This window comes from Accipiter gentilis, chromosome 29, assembly GCF_929443795.1.
Source record: "Accipiter gentilis chromosome 29, bAccGen1.1, whole genome shotgun sequence".
Lineage (NCBI taxonomy): Eukaryota > Metazoa > Chordata > Aves > Accipitriformes > Accipitridae > Astur > Astur gentilis.
Genome location: NC_064908.1, coordinates 2,977,678 through 2,995,614, shown reverse-complemented (window position 1 = coordinate 2,995,614; position 17,937 = coordinate 2,977,678). Strand labels below are relative to the sequence as shown.

Genomic DNA, 17,937 nt, shown 5'->3' with positions numbered 1-17,937 from the left:
TAGATGTGCAGAAGCTGCGGGGATGAAATGGTGCAAGACTAAGAAAGTCCTGGGCGCTGACAGCTGCTCCTGCTGTTGCCTTCCTTGGGGGACTTCTGCTCTGGGATGTCTGAGCCTCGGCTCGTTATCTCCGCCGTGCAAACCGAGGCTTTGTTGGAGAGGCGATTTCCCCATTCTTCTGCTTTAATGAAGCGTCGGTTACGGTTCTTCCTTTGCCCTTGAATGGCAAACCAGTGCACGCAGCATCTGCCTATGCCCCCCACTCCGGCTTTTGGTCTCACTCCTGAGGTAGCCAGGAAAGAATAAGAGCACAGTGGAGACCGAGCCTGGGGCCAGGACTGAGGACGTTCCCGACCCTGTGGGTAAAGGTTGGACCAGTACTAGACCGTGACGTGGTAGGATTAGGAGATCCTTCTGCCTGGACCCGGGAGCGCAGCAGGGACTCGGGGTCTGCCACACCACCCCGTGGGGTATGGCTCCTTGTGTGCTGCCAGATCCCACCGGTCGAGACCTCCCTCCCTGCGTGGACACGGCACATCCTGACCCCTTGCCGCAGCTTTCCCTCCCAGGTGCCCCCCCTGCTCCCCACCGCACGGTTCCCAGTTTGCACCGGAGCCCTCTCCCACGCAGCAGAGGCAAAATGCGCTGCCCCTGCCATACCCACCACCCGGATCCTGCTCCCTCCTGCCCGAGATCTCTTGATTAAGTTTCCCTTGGGGATTGTAAACAAGCCCGAGAAGTCACCTCCACAGTGCCCTTAATCTCCGTCTCCTGCAGGCTGCGGCTGTTGTTTATGAAGAGCCTTGACAGCCGCATTTGTCTGAGGCATCTCTTAGGCTGTTTAATAAACCACTCCTGGCTGGGAGCTCTTTGCCCACATCCCTGTGCCGAGAGGACTTGGTGGGGGCTCAGCAAAGGGAAGCTGGAGGCATCAGTGCCGAGGGGCAGAGCTGGGGGGGGGGGGTGGGAGGACCCCCAGCACCCTGGGGTGAAGAAGCATTGGGGTACGGAGTGGGAGTGTGACGCTTCAGATGTGTAAGGGGACGGGATCGTTTTGGTGGTGCTGGAGGGGATGAGAAGGGGGTTTGTGTGCAGGTTGCTCTCCTGCAGGGTTCGGTGGTGAGGTTTGGACCTTGGGGAGCTGCCTGGTGCGGAGAGGGCTCTGACTTTAATTCTCTCGGAGGTGTTGGTCTCCTCCCTTTTACAGATGGAGAAATCAGAGTGCAGAGGGGCAAAATGACTTTGCTGCAGTCGTGCAGAAAGCTGGTCGCGGAGCTGAGACTAGAGCCGTGGCGGTCACTCTTGTGCTGCTTCTCTTCCCCATGAAAGAGCTTTGCTTCAGGTTTCACCTTCCTTGCTCAGGACCTCTGAAGGCGGCCCTGGGGCTCTCTCGGCCGTCTGCGTGGCAGGCAGGCTTGCCTGCAGCGCTCTGTTCTCTCCTGGTGAGCAGATGACCTGTGACAGTTCAGGCACTGTGATCACTGGCTCCAGAAAAGAGTGCTAATCACAGCAGAGATCAGCACATCATCTTTTCTTTCATCACCTCACACAGCTCCTCAGGGAATTGCTTGCAGTTTTTATTTTCCCTCCAGCATCAGAAATCACAGGTTATCAGCATTCACAGGTCACGGCAGTCTGCAAATCCTGCACTTTGGGGGCCTCCGCCTGTCCTTGGGGAGGAGGGTGATGCAGAGGCCAGAAGACCTTCTCGTGAAATGCTCCCAGAGCATGTGCAGAGCTGCTCTGGCTCTGGCAACAGGACACGGCAAGGCCTTCTCGTGCGTAGAGCCCTGCCTCGTCTGTCGGTGATCCGGTGGGAAATCCCCAGCACCGTCCTCTCCGTCCCGTAATTCTCATGACTTCACCCGCAGAGGCTGATAAAACAAGGTCTGAGAGAAGCAGAGCTGGCAAATGGAAAAGCAAACAGCTTTCCAGCCTGGACACATCCCATCACAGGCAATGTCACCTTGGCGGAGTCTGACAGTGCAGGGAGGGAAAGGGGGTGCCTGTGGTCAGAGCCTAATTTTCTTGCAGCCTGCCTCGGGGCGTCCGATGCACCCCCCACCCTGCCGTGCATCCCTCCCCCGGGCAGCACAGCCTGTCCTCGGCCACGGCGGCTGCTCAGCCGAAAGCCCCTGGGTTAAGGAGAGCCCAAGCTGGGATCTGTGCAGTATCTGATGTCCTTGAGAAAGGCCAGCACCATCTCCTCATCCTCAGAGATGAAGAACCTTCTCCATGGCTGCTCCAGCCTCACATTAAGGCTGAAGGCAGGGAGGCTCCTTCCTTTCCTCCTGGGCTTCCCCGGTCACCCATTCCTCTCCAGATTTTCAGAGGTATGAGGTCTTGGTGTCTCCCGGTTGCTTTGATAAGAGCTGGTGGCATTCAGCAACAGCTCCTATCTATGCCAAGGCTTTGCCCCAAAACAGCTACTACCCGATCTGTCCTCCGAGGCCAGAGAAGGTCTCAGTATTTGTGCTGCAAAGCCTGCGTAACTCCTGGTTTGCAATGGCATAAATCAGAGCTAGATCTGGCCTTTGGAGTGCAAGGCCACAAAGAAGTGATGATGAGGGGGAGGAAGGAGGATGAATAATCCAAGATCTGAGTGCAGCCCTGCCTCATGAGTGTAACAGAGCTTTGAGAGGAGAGTTCACACTTAGCAAAGTAATTAAAAGTTGTAAGTCAGGCAAGCAGTGAAGGGTTCTGGCCCCTTTCCTTGGGAGATCAAAGCTTGTTTTGGCAGAGGCAGTGTTTAAATATATTTATAAAAAAAGGCGGGAGGCTCGTCAAAGGCAGCCACCGTGTCTGCGGTCTCACTTTAATTTGCTTTGATATCCCATGCAGCCTCATTATTTGCAGAGTGTTAGGGATCACCATAATCCACATGAAATGCCGAGCAGAATCAAACAGGCCCTCAACGTTTGCATGCCCACAGCTTCACGTCTCCTCCCGCGAGCGCCCGGCAAGGTCCTCCAAGCACAGGGGCAACCCCAGCCCTGCGAGAGCATCTCTGCGGGACTGGGTGTCTCTGGGTGCTGGGGGCACCTCGCAACAACACAGGACAGACTGGGCTGGGACATCCCGCCTGCCCTTTCTGGCCCCAGGGCAGCCACAACACTTTTTCCCTCATCTCTGCAAGTCTTCTGTGTATTTTTACGTGTTTTTCCCATCCTGCGGTAGTTTACATCATTTGCGTATCCCATTCCTCTTTGCATGCGCTAGAATGTCCAGTTTGTCGTTTTTACCTCTGGCTTTACATGTGATGCTCTTGTAGATGAGGAGAGATTGGCACTAATGTACCTGGTGGGTTGCTGGCTCAGAGAGACAGTGCTGCTGGTTTGCACCTTTCAGGGCAGGCTGCGTCTTTTCCCAAGACTTTGGGCTTGTTTACCTATGGGAACCAGCACAAATTCACCCAAACTGTCATTTAAAGTGGATTAGTTGAACTCCATTCAGTCAGCTTTTAAATGGCCTTTGGGGGTTCTTTTTGATAATTTACTTAGGAAATGGGCAAGTTAAAAAGATTTGATCCAGTTTAATTGATCCACGTTAACTTCATTCCTGTGATTAATTCAGGGTAAGTTTCCAAACTGTTCCTACACAAACAGATGGCCAGAAAGGGACAGGGACCAGAGTCCCGCAGCGGTCCTGGGAGAAGGGGTGACTCTGCCTTGTTCTTGCCTGGCTGCCCAAAATCTCCTGGCACTGTTTCGGATGCTCCTGAGCCCAGTGGCATGGGCTGAACCCATCCCTTAGGTGTGGGCTGTCTATCGAGGACGCCCTGCATCCCTTAGCTCACGGGTCCCCTGGTCCCCCAGTGACCGTGGCACAAAACCGCATCTTTTCCCAGGTCACTTGCCTGCCACCTCTCATCCATCAGATGAGCAAATTGCAGCCAGGTCTCAGCCCTGCTCACCACCCCGTGAAAGCCAGCCCTCCTTCTCCAGTCTTCAGCAATGAGATCATCGCTGGCTGCCTGAACACATTGGGATCCGTGTGCCGAAATCTGCATTAGGCATAGCAGGGGATTGTCTCTCTGCGGTTCAGGGAAAGGGCTTGGCAAAGGGGCAGGGCTCAGTCTGGGACATCGCAAGTCCTCCCTGGGGAGTTTCCCTCCTGCAATGGGGAAATAACTGCAGGGTGCCTGGATCCGTGGAGGACACGGGTGCTTTATGGCAGAGCCCTTGGACCCTGGAGGGCTTGCTAACTTGGAGCGTAGCTGCAAAGTTTAGACGAGAAGGGAGAGCTGTGTGGCCACAGGACAAAAAAACAGTCGTCCCTGCTTGGCCCTACACCTTTTCAGAGGGAGTTGCATCCCTCCCTTGGGGAGGTGGTTCTCCTCCATCCCAGCACAGCCAGTTAGCCCTGGCTCCTCCCTCCCAGCACACCCAGTTAGCGCTGCCTCCATCTGAATGGCATCCATGTGAGTCGGGGGAATCCACTTCACTGGGGTCCAGGTGACCTGCATTGAACTCGTCAGTGTTTTGCTGTGCCCGTGGCTGGGTCTATGCATGCCAGAATATTCCTACCAACCAGCTGGTAATTACAGAGTGAGGAGGTTTAAGTGCAAGCCTCAGACTGGAGACCAGAGGGAGCTCAATGGCTTATTTTGTTCTGATTTCTTGCTCCTTTCAGGGTTTCTTGGGCTCGGTGAGGGTTCACACCTGGAGTCCCAAGAGGAGAGTTATTTTTCTGAACTGCTTTGGTTTTCAAGAGAGCTTTTGTGCTTCTGGGGACTGTGTGTCTGGTAAAGTGCAGCAGGTTGGGGCAGGAAAGCCTGGAGTGTTTTGTTTTGCAGTAAATGACTCTGCAGCCTTTAATCCCAAACACTTTCTGAGAAAGGGTCACATCCTTGGAGGAAAGTACCCTGACGTCTGTTAGTTTTGGTGGTTCCTGAGGCAGATTAGGTACGCGTGCTTGTAAGCTCCCCAGAGGCAGGGCTCTTTTTCTGTTTTGTTTTTGTACAGACCTAGCACAGAGGGATCCAGAGCCACAGTCAGGCACCAAGGTGTCCCTAAAGCGCAAATCATGTTTTGTCTAATGTGACTTTAGTGAAGATAAGGCTGGAAAGTTAAGATGAATGCTCACCCATGCAAAACCCTGTGGTGCTGCTGGAGAGGGGTGAGCTGCCTGGTGGGTTGAGCACTGGACTGGGACGTGGGAGATCCGGGTGGCCCTGGGTGTGAAGCAGTTCCCCTCTCTGCATCCCCCTCCCCATCTGTCAAAAGAGACCTTCATTGCAGGGGGCTGCATGAGGGCACTTTGGGGGTGCCACTGAGCAGAGCTGTGTCGGTGGCGATGCACCAGGAGTCTGGAGCAAAAAGCAGGTATTCCCTCTGTCTCCTGGATATAGAGAAGGAAGAAGACTTTCCCATGGCCCCAGAGCATCTCTGGACCTCCCTGCCCTGCTCTCACTCTCTTTTCTCCAAAGCAAGTGCCTGGGGCCTTGGCACATCTGCTACCACTCCAGCAGCTTGCTCTTCTTTCTCTTTGTCCTCAGACCTGGCTCAAGGGCACCTGCAGCTGGGACATCTGGGCAGGGACTTCCGAGCAGACACCAGCCCCATCTCCCCCTCTGAGGTGGAAGGCCAGTCCCCGATGGCCGTGCGCTACCGCAACAACAACCAGCGCCGTTTCTCCATGGAGGCAAGTACCGCTGCAGGCTGGAGCGGGCAGAAGGGACGTGCCAAGTTCTGGTTGTCCCCTGCCTGCTGGCTGGAAGAGCCGGTGTTTTATTCGTGGGGACCTGGCGGCCTCAGACACGAGCCCTGATGTCCTCTTGGGCGCACTCAGCGTGACTCCCATGGTGGCTGACAAGCCCAGCGCACATCCCCATGCACGTGCATGCACGCACACCTTCCTTTTTCCTTTGACTAAGGGTCCCACAGATGCTGCACCCATTGCTTCGGCATTCGTACCAGCTCTGGTTAGAGAGCGCTTCCCCTTGAATGTCTCTGTACAGTCCTCCTTTCATCACCCGCTCTTCTGGCCCTCTCCGCAGGATGTCAGCAAGCGTCTTTCCCTGCCCATGGACATCCGCCTGCCTCCCGAGTTCTTGCAGAAGCTGCAGATGGAGAGCCCGGAGTTCCCCAAGCCCCTCAGCAGGATGTCCCGACGGGCTTCCCTCGTAAGTCTCACCCTGCAAGAGCGAGCAGTACCGGGCACAGCGTCTCGCTTCGTGCCTACAAGTCCCAGCCAGCAGATGCACGTGCTGATTGCCACCCCTCCAAGCAGTCATGCCCTGCTGTGCAAGCTCACTCGTACCGTCTGTGCATCATGGAGATACGCACGCACACATCCCTGCCCATGAAAATCCCTTTCTGCACGCTCCCAGCAGCACGCATTCCCCCTACCGTGCACATACGCATCTCTTCCCCCGCGTCACTCCTACGCACGCACAGCTGCGTGCTGCTGTGCAAATCCCCAGGCCCGCACATTCCTTCACTCACCTCTGCACATACCTGGCTTTCCTCTTGGCCTGGCTCCTTCCAAACGGGAGGTGGAAAGCCTCCCGCGGTGCCGGAGCCTCTGCTAGTTGAAACGCAAATGCCGATAAATAATGAATTAGCTTTTGCATTAGTGTTGGCGTTTGGGTTTCTTTACTGCAGAGCATCAGCATATGTAGGAGCAAAAACCCGGTGCCCTGTTTACAAACGTGCGAGCTTGTGTCCTGCTGCCCAGGAGCGCTCAGTGCTATACAGATACAACTGCGAGGTCTCAGCAGGCGTCTTCAGATCTGGCATGCCTATTCAGGGAGAGGGAGGAGAAGAGGAGAGCTTGCATTTACCTCCCTGTTCTGTCTAATCAATAAAATAGACAGAGCCAGAGCAATGTGTCATTAATATTCATGGTCCCCGCCATGAATAAGGCATGTTCCTGCAATGCTCCCAGTATGGCTCTGGGGGGTGTACGGCACCTCAGATTGCAGCAGCCACCTCATTTCCCTGCTCAGGACACATCTGTTCCCAGGGTACGCAGAGGGTTTGGGGAAGCCAAAATGGCATTAAAACCCCACTATGTTCCCTTGGGATTTGCTGGTCCAAATGCAGCCTGCAAGAAAGCAGCTTGTGAGAGCTCGGTGGTGTGCTCAGTGCTTGTTGCAAGAAAAAAGCCTTTTCCGTGGGGCAGATCTGGGGAGCAGGGGATGCTGTGAGAGCATCCCAGACCTGGGGCTGCTGATTCTCCCGGCAGAGCCCTGGGCACAGTGCAGGGGGGCTCCTTCAGTGCCTCCCCCAGGGGATCCTTTCCCTGCACAGCCCTTATCTTTGCCTGCTGATGGACAGCTGTCCATCCAGCTCCATCTGCTGATGGTGGGTGGCATGGCATGGGCCCTTGGCTCAGGAGAGGGGGGCAGCGGTGCTGGGTTGGGGGGCCTCTGCCCTGGCACACAGATAACCCAGACGAACCGAGGAGGTGCCTCTGTCCCCACCGAAAACTGCAATTTCAGGGTCTGCTAGGAGTGACACCTACATCTGTGGCCTTGCAGTGATTGCCCTTCTTTCACCGGGTACACAAGAGCAGGTCTCAGCAATATGTTAAAGAGTTACTGTTCCAAATGGGAAAATATCCCTTTCACGCTTGATTTAAACAGCACGCAGAGAAATGAAAGGAGTCAGTAAAAACCAGGACATAGGAAAGCACTCAAGAAAAGGGCTGGGCATCGGCAGCAGGATCCCACGAGGCTTCTGCCTTAGAAAAGGCATTCGGCTCTTTGCAAATCACGGCTCCCGTTCGACTCGGCCGCTGCTGGTGGCATGTCAGGGTGGTGGGTGAGAGGAGAAGGGAATTGCAGGGGTGGCAGCGGGAAGGGGCAGTCGTGCAGCCTGCGGCCGCCCTGGGGTACGGGATGCAGGCGCCATCCATTTCGCTTAAGCAGCCAGCGGGTTGTGAAGGTTTTCTGATTGATTGCCTGGTCACCTGCAGGGCTTCTCCAGGAAAGTAATGGACTTTATGTACTTAGATCAGCTGGGCTTCTGCATGCAAACACCTGATCTGCCCTCAAAGCTGTTCCTGTCCAGTCTCCTTGACCTTCCCCCCGGAGGTGAAGCCATCCCTGGATGAGATCCCTCCCAGTGATGTTTTCCTTTCTCTCTTACAGTCAGATATTGGGTTTGGGAAGCTGGAAACCTATGTTAAACTGGACAAACTGGGCGAGGTGAGTAGACTGTGAAACCCCTGTAAGGATTTAAATTAAGTTAGAAGGGCAGCTTGAAGTGCAAAGGGCAGACTGTAGCCAAATTTCTTCAATACCTCGCAATTTTTAGACCAAGTCTTTCTGTGGACTTCAGACTTGGCCCTGTAGCTTCAAATGATCCTTCCTCCAAATGTTATGGAGTATATCAGTGTTGTGCCACCCTGGTAAATGGTCTGCATGGCTTGTATTTTCTCTCCCCCCGGCCCCAGGGCACTTATGCCACTGTCTTCAAGGGACGCAGCAAGCTGACCGAAAACCTCGTTGCCCTGAAGGAAATCCGCCTGGAGCACGAGGAAGGGGCACCTTGCACGGCCATACGGGAAGGTGAGGGCAGGAGGGGCTTTTCCCCATCGCAGCCCTCCTGAGCAATGCTGGCGGATTTGGGACGGGGTGGTGCAGGTCGAGACGTGTCCAGGTCCTGCTACCCCAACCTGCCATCTCCTCTCCTCGCAGTGTCACTGCTGAAAAACCTGAAACACGCCAACATCGTGACCCTGCACGACATCATCCACACGGAGCGCTCCCTCACCCTCGTCTTCGAGTACCTGGTGGGTCTGGGGGGGCTTTCTGCGGCAGCAGGGGGGCAGTTGCCTCTCTGCGGGTGGGCGATGGGGGCTGAGGGAAGGACAGGCTGACGTGTGCTTCGTCTTGCAGGACAACGACCTCAAACAGTACCTCGACAACTGTGGGAACCTGATGAGCGTGCACAACGTGAAGGTAAGACAGTGCTGCCTGGGACCCCGGACCCCTGCCTCTCCCCGCATGAGTGCAGTCTAGGGTGTTGCAGGGCTGGGTGAGGCTGGATACCCCTTCTCTCTTCGCTTCAGCCTTCTTAACTCTTCTTTGACCTTTTTCAGCCTGCTCTGATGCTCCACCAGCTTTTCTCCGAGTCACTGCCACCCTAAATTAAAATGACTGTGCATGCAGACTTTGTTCAGCCCCTTTTCTGGATTGCTGATGATGGGCCTGAGCAATTGTCTACGGTGTGTCCCACACCAGGCCGGCTTCGAGGGGTCTTTCCCGGCCATGACTTTAAGAGCCCTTGAGACAGACTCGGTTTTGGTGCCGAGCCCTTGAGACAAACTCATTTTTGGCGCCCATGTTCCAGTGCTAAATGCCAGCCCCTTCTCCTCCCCACAGATCTTCATGTTCCAGCTGCTGCGTGGTCTGGCTTACTGTCACGGGAGAAAGATCCTGCACCGAGACCTCAAACCCCAGAACCTGCTCATCAACGAGAGAGGAGAGCTCAAGCTGGCTGACTTTGGTAGGTGGACCTCTCTGGGGAAGATGCAACATTGCAAGAAGGTGCAGGTGGGTGCAGCTCCTTGACGCCCATCCCCTTCATCCTCAGGACTAGCCAGAGCCAAGTCAGTCCCTACAAAAACGTATTCTAATGAAGTGGTCACGCTGTGGTACCGACCCCCCGACGTCCTGCTGGGATCTACCGAATATTCCACACCCATCGACATGTGGTGAGCCACGGGTCCAAACCGAGCTTCCCAGGGTCTCCGAGACGGTGGGTCGGGCATTTCCATCCGTCTGCCGGTGCAGCACCATACGTGCCCACAGTGCTGGTGACACCAGAGGGTGGTGGGCTCTCCCAGGGACCACGCTGTTTTCCGTGTCCCCTGGGGTTCAAGGTCTTTGGAGCACACTGTCCACATCAGGGGTGAACGGTTACCCGTAACAGAGAAGGGATACAGCTCCTGGAGCTCATTTCCCTCTCCAGGAACCTCAGCCCTGGCCAAGGGGTGGTGGGGCATCCCCAGGGCTTCTCCCACACTAATCCCAGAGCCTCTGCTGCTGCTTTAGGGGCGTTGGGTGCATCCACTATGAGATGGTCACCGGCCGGCCCATGTTCCCCGGTTCCACGGTGAAAGAAGAGCTGCATTTGATCTTCAGGCTGCTGGGTGAGTCTTCTGCTGTCTCCCAAATCCCCACGCGAGGGCAGTGGCTGACTGCAGGAGCGGTGGCAAAGCGCAGCCTCAGGAGCTTGGAGGGAGCCCAGCCCCTTGGCAAAGCCTTGCAGTGGCGTGGGCAGGCGTGGGCAGGAGTGGGCAGGCGTGGGCAAGAGTGGGCAGGCGTGGGCAGCGGCTGCCTGCAGCCTTCCTCCAGGCTTGCAGTCAAGCAGAGGTGTGAGGACGAGGAGCTCCTCGCTGGCTGCCCCGTGGGATGCGCAGGCGAATCCCAGCCTGCCAGGAATATTCGTGCCCTCTCTCTCCTGGGCAGGATTCTGGCATTCGCTCTTCTCTCTGCACCAAATGAGGATGACAGGTTTCCCTCTCTCCCCCTCTCAGGAACCCCAACAGAAGACACCTGGCCTGGAATAACATCCAACGAGGAGTTTAAGGCTTACAATTTCACCCAGTACCGAGCCCAGCCGTTAATAAATCACGCTCCAAGGTACCTTCTTGAGCAGGGACACGTAAGGCATGGTGGGCTGGCGCTGGTCGTAAACAGGAGCCTGGGGAGACCAGTTTCTTTTCCTCCTTGGGGTGCCGGCAGCTTCTGAATGCAGCTGTGCACTGGAGGTCCCAGCTGCCACTTGTCCCTTGCATTGATGATTGCAATGTCTCCTGGGTGCAATAATGCTCCGTTTTTCATTTCCTCCTTCTCTAAGGCTGGACTCAGAAGGGATTGACTTGCTGATGAACCTCCTTCTGGTGAGTGGTAGAGCAGTCCAGGTCAATGGCAAAGGGATTTGCTGAAGTGAAGGTACTCTGGCTGCCCTCACGCTGATTTTGGAGCCAGGCAGGAGACGAGCTGCGACTGCAGAATAAGTCATAGCCCTACAGCTATGGCATTGTAGGTGCTATCCCAACCACTAAGGACGGTGAATCATCCTTCACCCTATGTCCTTTCACACAAGTGAGAGGGCACAAACCTGATGATCCATAAGGCACGACATGACCGGTGCACTCACGGTCACACAGTGTGTGCTGTCCCTTGTGCACATGCAAATGGTACTAGTAATTGCCTGCACCCCCCCGTGGTGCGCACAGTGTTTGGACACACTGTCACCCACGCGGCATATGAAATCGCTTGGGGACTTCCATGTGCGTAGGTGCCCAAATGTGCACACACCCTGTACGGGGCCTCTGTGCCCACTTGAACGCCATCTCGCACGTGCAGACTGGATGTAATTGCCTTTCTCTGGGACTTTGCGCAGTACGAAGCCAAAGGCCGGATTTCGGCGGAGGCAGCCCTGCGGCACGCTTACTTCAAGAGCCTGGGAGAGCGGGTGCACCTCCTGCCTGACAGTAAGTGCAGGCTGTCCTCTCGCCTGGGGGATGCGGAGCAAAGAGCTTCTGTGCAGCCCGAGGGTGATGGTTTGCAGCCAGATCTCTTCGGGATGCCTCCTGTCTTTGCTTACTCGGAGGAAATGGGTGCTTCTGCACCAGGGTGGAGTGGGAGCTTGGGGGCTGCGAACGCAAGAAACGGTTTTGGGCAGGACAGTGTGGAGTAGGAGTGAGCGTGAAAGAAAAGCTCTGATGAGGTGCAGTGCTGCATTTGGGCGCTGCTGTCCCTCCTGGCTCTGGGTTTGCAGACTGCTGCCGGCTCACCCAGCTGGACTGAGCCCTCTCTCTCTCTGCCCCCTCTGCCTAGACGTCTCCATCTTCTCCCTGAAAGAGATCCAGCTTCAAAAGGACCCTGGCTACCGAGGCTCAGCCTTCCAGCAGTCAGGTAGGACTGGGGAAAATCATGCTGACCTCTCCCAGGTGGTGCCGCGGACTGCGCTGGTACTGAGGTTACTCCCAGTGGGTCCCGCATAGGAAAACGCCAAACCTGATCCCTGACCCCTGCTTTAGTCCACAAATTACCCCCGGGGCATCCTTGCTTGTCACCTGCCACAGTACCAAAGTCACATCTAGGTGTCCCAAGGACCTCCTCCGTGAATGCCGTGGGCTCGTAACCTCCTAACCCAGAGCACCGCAGGGCTCGGCTTCTCTGCAAAGTGCCGCTCGCCGTCTGCCCTCTCTGACCCACCTCTCTCTCTCTTCCTCAGCCCGAGGGAAGAACAGGAGGCAGAGTATATTTTAAACTCGGATCTCGCGTTCCCCTTGTCACCATGGAGATCGAAGCACTGAGAAAGGAGACGGCAACACGCTCCCACCTGACCCACCGCAGAATTACTGACTCGAGCAGGATGATGCTGAACGCCCTTGGCCGCAGGCTCTCCCTTGCCCGTCCCCACAACCACAGCCCCTAGCAGCTGCTGTTGATGGACCTGTGGCCTTTTTCCCCTCTTGTTTTCACGTTGCCCCCGTCAGACGTGAGCCGCTGCCCTCTTGTGCAGGTGCTCTAGTGAGGAGCTGCCCTGGGCACTGCCCGGAGGGCAGGATCGTGAGCTGCCCCAGGGAACCGCTCGCTGCCCTTGTGGGGGGGTGAGCTGGGCACGGGGAGGTTTTGTGAGCAGAGAGTGGTATCTCCAAAGCTGGGCTGTGGATCGTAGCGTTTGGTCCAGGCAGGCATTTTTGAAAAAGTACCTTTGCTCAGACAACCTGCTCTGCACCCCGTGTTTCTTGGGGAGACACTTTGCAGCCACGTTACGAGTCAGGGGCATGACCCAGCCTGGCACTGGAGAGACTGCACCTGAAGCACAAAAACCAGGGCAGCCCTCCTTTATTTGCCCTTGCCTCTGCCTACATACCCCTTTTTTCTCTTATCTTTAATACCTGAATCCTGACGAGGATGGAGCAGCTGGGAGGAGGGGGCTTCCCTTTGCTTCCCCCAGCATCTCCCCCTCCTTGCCACCATGGCATTTCCAAATTCAGTCAGCTGGCTGCTCCCCAGGGATGTCCCGAGTTGAGAGCAAGCGTTGGCTTATCCCTCCTGGGGTGCAACCTGCTGGTAGGGCTGTGCAGAAGCGGGGACAGATGAGCATCGGCTCCTTGGTGCCTCCCATTGCTGCGCTGAGCCCTTCAGCCAGCCTTTCCCAGGCACCGACGGAGCAGCCCCTTTCTCATCGCCGAGCCTGCCGCTCCCCCAGCCCGGGACCCTCTCCGCCATCATCACAAGGGGCAGGACACGGTTCCCAGACAAGCGCATCTCCCCCCGTCCCGTCGCCGAGCCCCGTGCGATGTGGCAGAGCCCGAGCCGTGCAGCTTCTCCGTACCAAAGTGTTGCACACACCCACCTCAGTGCATTTCTACCCAGAGGAAGGGGGAGAGGTGCCAAACCTCCCACAGCTCAGCTGTGGGGGCCAGAAATAGACCCGGAGAGAAGCAAATCATCCCTCAAACCTCTTCGCCTGGCCTCTACATTTGTAGCCAACGTCAGATCGTACCAGCCCTGACTCAGATCGATGCCGTGAGACTGAGGTGTGTGCTTCGATCTGAGCGTGCTTCGCTGGCCGAGGACTGCTCCTGGTGCGTTTTCCCCTCCATCCACTTCAGGAACGTGCCAAATCCATCCTGAGCGAAGAGGCCCTGCTGCACCTCTCCCCCACAGCCTGCAAACAGCCTGAAACGTCTTCGAGTGTGTGAGCGTTGCAAGAAGTCTTTCTACTGTATAATATTCACATCCTTTTCTTGGCTGTCCCGGATGACTAGTCCTCTTGCCCATCGGTCCTCCAGCCCATGGATGTGGCCAGGAGACTCTGGACTTGGCAGGTGCTGTGACTGTCACCGGGCACTGGCACTGGCAGGACATGCTGATGTCTTAACCCGTCACGCTCCCAGCCTGGGAGACATTGCTCAGGGGACGGTAACTCTCCATGCCACTGTTTTCCCATCGAGCAGGGACGGAGGGCTCTGTTTTCTGCTTTGCTCTGCAGCCTTTCTTCTGTGATCCTTGGAAAATGCAAAGCGTGAGGATAAATGCGGAGACCCCCAAGCCTCCCAAAGCTTCTGGGGTGACTCCTCCCTGTGCCAGTGCTGGATGCGCCCTCCGAGCTTCCCCCATCAGACCAAAGCTGTTAATTCGGGTTTGTCCTAGACAAGCATCCAGACGTCTGCATTGTTTGAGGTTTGCCCATCCCTGCTCAGTTCCCTTCTCGGTATGTCCAGCATACGGCAGGCTGAATAGTTCATTAATTGTTTCCATTTGATAGGGAAGAGCATGAATAGCCATCAGCCACCAGTGACGCATTTCACCCTGATGTCAGGGTAGTGTTTTGCCTGGTTTCCTACGCCCGGCTCCTGCTGCATGGGGTTTTTTCAGTAGGGAGGTTCGCAAAGGGAGGTGTTGGCTGGAGTAAGTCTGAACTCTCGCACTGTCATCTTTTCTTTCACAAAGGCATTTTCTACAGGAATTTCCTTGGCATGGCAGGGATCTGCGGTGCAGACTTGGCACTTCCCAGGGCAGCCAGCTCCTATCGGGAATAAGCAGCTCAGCAGGCAGGCCAGCTCACGGACGCAGCGTCTGCCCCTCCGACAGCACCTTCAGGTACATGGGTCGAAAAGTGCTGGCGTCCCCGGGGGGGTCAGAGCCTCCCTTGAGGTCTGTGAGCGCAGATCGGACCGGAGGGAGCAGGAACCCCCTCCACCCGCTGTCGGGAAGCCCATTCAGGACACGTTCGACCTGTCTTCGTGCAGTTTTCTTGGCGTTACCATCCCCATGCGCTGAGATTGCCTTGGGCGTAAAGCGCGCTGGGGCAGCGGGTGCTCAGCTGAGCCGTTCTGCTTTCACGCCGCGAGGACGGAGGCAGACCACGCTAGACCACCAGATCGGTGTGGTCTCGGCTCTCTCCGCATAAGAGAGGTATTCCTCTTGAAGGTCAAGGTCACCTACGGGAACCGCTGGGGAGAAACGTCGGGGGAAAGACCTAGCAATGACCGTGTAGACAGGACTGCTTTACCCGGGATCAGATAGCAAAGAGAAAGGGCCTGTTAGCTGCTGTTTATTCTTTCATAGCCTTTGCCTTTCCTCTTACAAGTCCTCCCTGAAGGAGACACTTATTATTGACTAGCCCTGTGTGCTACTAACAGCCGGAATTTAAGATAACCCCTTTTGTTCCACCACATCTAGTGGATATTTGATTCCTATTCAGAAGGGCGATAGCGTGTGTAAATATCGGTGCCTCACCGAGCGAGGTTCAATTTACAAGCTCCTGTCGCTGCTGCGTTTGCACGTGTCGGCTGGCAGAGCCCCGAGCATCTGAGCTCCCACGGCACGCTGCCCGCCAAACCTTCCCGACCGCGAAGAAAAGGAGCCGCAGGTTGGCAGCGATCGGTGCCGGGAGCCGAATCCCCCTTTCTCCATCTCCTGGATAGTGTTACAGTCCCCCTGAGGACCACGGGGTCTGGCTGGGTTTATGAGGACCAAGATCCCTTGGATGCCCCAGTATATAGAAGCCCCGAGCAGAGCGGTACCCCGCTCCTCCCCGCCTGCAAGGGGACGAAATCTGCAGCAGGGCTCCCGCTGCCGATGGCATCGCTCCCTGCCTGCTCCGGCAGCTCATCCCCGGGCAGGCTTTCCCTAGCTTTTGGATCGCCAGTCGGCTCTTAAGTTGGATTTTTTTAAAGTAGCGCTAATGAAAATGCTGGGAATGTCTGTGGCTCGCCGGCATTTTTTTCATTTCATGTGTTCTCCCATCCATCGCTTTGCGGAGTAACTGGCCCTCCTCGCAGATGGGGAGTTTTGACAAAAGGAAACTGTTGCTTTGTCTTCCAGACATTTTTCTTGCAATTTTTTTTTTTTTTTTTTACCAGTTCTGGTGGAAAATGGAGTTTTGGCTGTGCCCTCAGGAAAGGCTGTATTCTTTCCTCTCTCCAGCTGATAGCTGTTAAAGAAATGTAAGTAAAGTAATGTGTAAAGCAAGGTCTGTGTTACGGGACAACAATAAAACTTACAGGCAGAGCTATTTAATTTCACTCTCTCCATACACACGCCTTTCCTGGCCCAACCCGTTGCCAGATCTATGTCAAGATTTTAAATAACAAAACTACATTGTATCTTGGAGACTAAGGACAAAAAAAGTGGATTTTTTCCTCCCCCTTACACGTGATGAGAAAAAAAAAAGTAATTGGAAGGCTGTTTTCCCAAGCCTCTCAAATGTTTTGTTTTGTTTTTTTCCCCATGACTTATCTTCAGTCAGAAATTAGGCTAGCATAAAACAGGAGCCAGAGCTCCCAGAGCAGGCTAGGAACAGGCAGGTGGGAAAACATTAGAGAAAGAGTCTAACCCACTGGACTGAGGAAAGTAAAAAATTTAGTGTGTGTGTCCCAAGGCACGGGGAAGGGACCGGACCTGGGGGTGGGAGCGTGCCCGGCCTTACGTGGCCAAACTCTGCTTTCACCAGCCTAAATCTGGCATCTTGCAGCCACGCAAGCCCAGGTTGGCTCAGAGCACGGAGCCAGCGATGGCTGAGCGGGTCCTGCAAGGGCCATCAGGTCTCGAGCCTGAAATACCTGAGGTTAAACGTGACTCGATCTCGCCTGCCAAAAGCTGTGGCTCTCTGCCCCTCCGTGCTGCTCCGGCCGTGCCGTGCCGCCGTCCTGTCTCTGTACGCTCGAGTCTTGTAAGAAATGTGTTTGGATGTCCCCTTAGCACTCCCCGCTAGCGATGTCTGGGCACAAACACTAGGAAACCCACTTTCTGGTTTCTCCTTTGCCTTCTTTCCTCCTCAGCATTATGCTTGTCCTACAGCCTACAGCAGGAAAAATAGATCCAAGCGGCGAGGATACACATACTGTGAATGTTCTCTGGTGTGATTCATTTGCAGAATACCGGTAATATATTTAACTAGAGTTGTACAAACGAAAGATGCATTTTAAAAGAAATGATTTTAAAGATTTATTCCAAAAGAAGCAATGATTTTTTTATAGAAAGTTTTTCTGGAATAAATGGAAAGGTACAAAAAAAAAAAAAAAAAGAATAAAAGATTGTATCCATCTATCAATCTTGTGTCTGAATGTTTTATAAGAATATTTCAATTTTTGTATTCAGATGTGTCATGGACTATTTTGTGGATGTGCTCATTTTATTGCTAAGGCTTATATTACAGTTGTATTGTGAACGCTCCAAAGCCAAGATTGGACAATAAACTTTATTGAATACAGGATAGTTTTGTACAGGATATAATTTATTTTTATTTTTTTTTTGGTAGGAGAAGCATCCACTTTGTTTTTGAATTTCAGATAGGTAGCACTGACATCTCGGGCACGCAGGTCCCTTGGCAGGCTCCCGAGCGGTGAGTTGCTCCGTGGTGGGCGTGCGGGGGACACAGGCTGCCGGCCCGTGGCAGGGATCGTGCCGTGCCGTGCCGTGCCCTCGTTGTGCCTTCCCACAGACTCATTCCCCACAGCTGCTTTCTGTGCAGCTCCAGGACGCCTTTTGTTTTCACTCCTGCTAGCCAGGGCATTTTTCAGCTGGCTGTAGTAAACTCCCAGGCACAGACTTGGTGCAAAAGGAGTTTCCCACTACCTGATCTTTGCAGGAGGTTGAAACACAAGACCTCAGAAACTTAGGTGCAATAGGAAAATGTTTCTGTGGTCCCTTGCACGGACCCTAAGGCCCTAAACAAATATTGCCATAAGCCTATCAGGCAAATAAAGCACAGAGCTGACGTGCCCAGCCCATGGTTGCAAAGTGACTGAAGGGCAGAGCTGGGGAAGGGACAGGGGAGCCCGGTTTCCCACAGCTCTAGCAGCTAAAAATCTCCCTGAGATCCGAGCTATTCCGCACAGCAATCCCCTTTACGTATTCCTGCTCTCTGGCCCATCGGTGCTGAAGAGAAGCTACGGCCACCCGGGTCTGGGGGACCCGGGACGAGCCAGAGGCGGAGGACGGGGGGACCTGTGGGA

The 17,937-nt window shown here is 55.0% G+C and overlaps 1 protein-coding gene across 2 annotated transcripts in view; it reads left to right on the top strand.

Annotated features, from left to right (window-relative positions):
* The window catches only part of CDK18 (cyclin dependent kinase 18), a 39,256-nt gene extending 22,069 nt beyond the window's left edge, over window positions 1-17,187 (top strand). For both annotated transcript variants that reach the window (XM_049832263.1, XM_049832262.1), the window contains exons 3-16: window positions 5,498-5,643; window positions 5,999-6,124; window positions 8,096-8,152; window positions 8,401-8,515; window positions 8,645-8,739; window positions 8,846-8,908; window positions 9,332-9,455; window positions 9,543-9,663; window positions 10,004-10,101; window positions 10,489-10,594; window positions 10,812-10,854; window positions 11,361-11,451; window positions 11,798-11,875; window positions 12,198-17,187. In XM_049832263.1, coding sequence (XP_049688220.1) covers window positions 5,498-5,643; window positions 5,999-6,124; window positions 8,096-8,152; window positions 8,401-8,515; window positions 8,645-8,739; window positions 8,846-8,908; window positions 9,332-9,455; window positions 9,543-9,663; window positions 10,004-10,101; window positions 10,489-10,594; window positions 10,812-10,854; window positions 11,361-11,451; window positions 11,798-11,875; window positions 12,198-12,232 — 1,298 coding nt within the window. In that variant the 3' untranslated portion in view covers window positions 12,233-17,187. The remainder of the gene's footprint in view (window positions 1-5,497; window positions 5,644-5,998; window positions 6,125-8,095; window positions 8,153-8,400; window positions 8,516-8,644; window positions 8,740-8,845; window positions 8,909-9,331; window positions 9,456-9,542; window positions 9,664-10,003; window positions 10,102-10,488; window positions 10,595-10,811; window positions 10,855-11,360; window positions 11,452-11,797; window positions 11,876-12,197) is intronic.
* The last annotated feature ends 750 nt before the right edge of the window (window positions 17,188-17,937 follow it).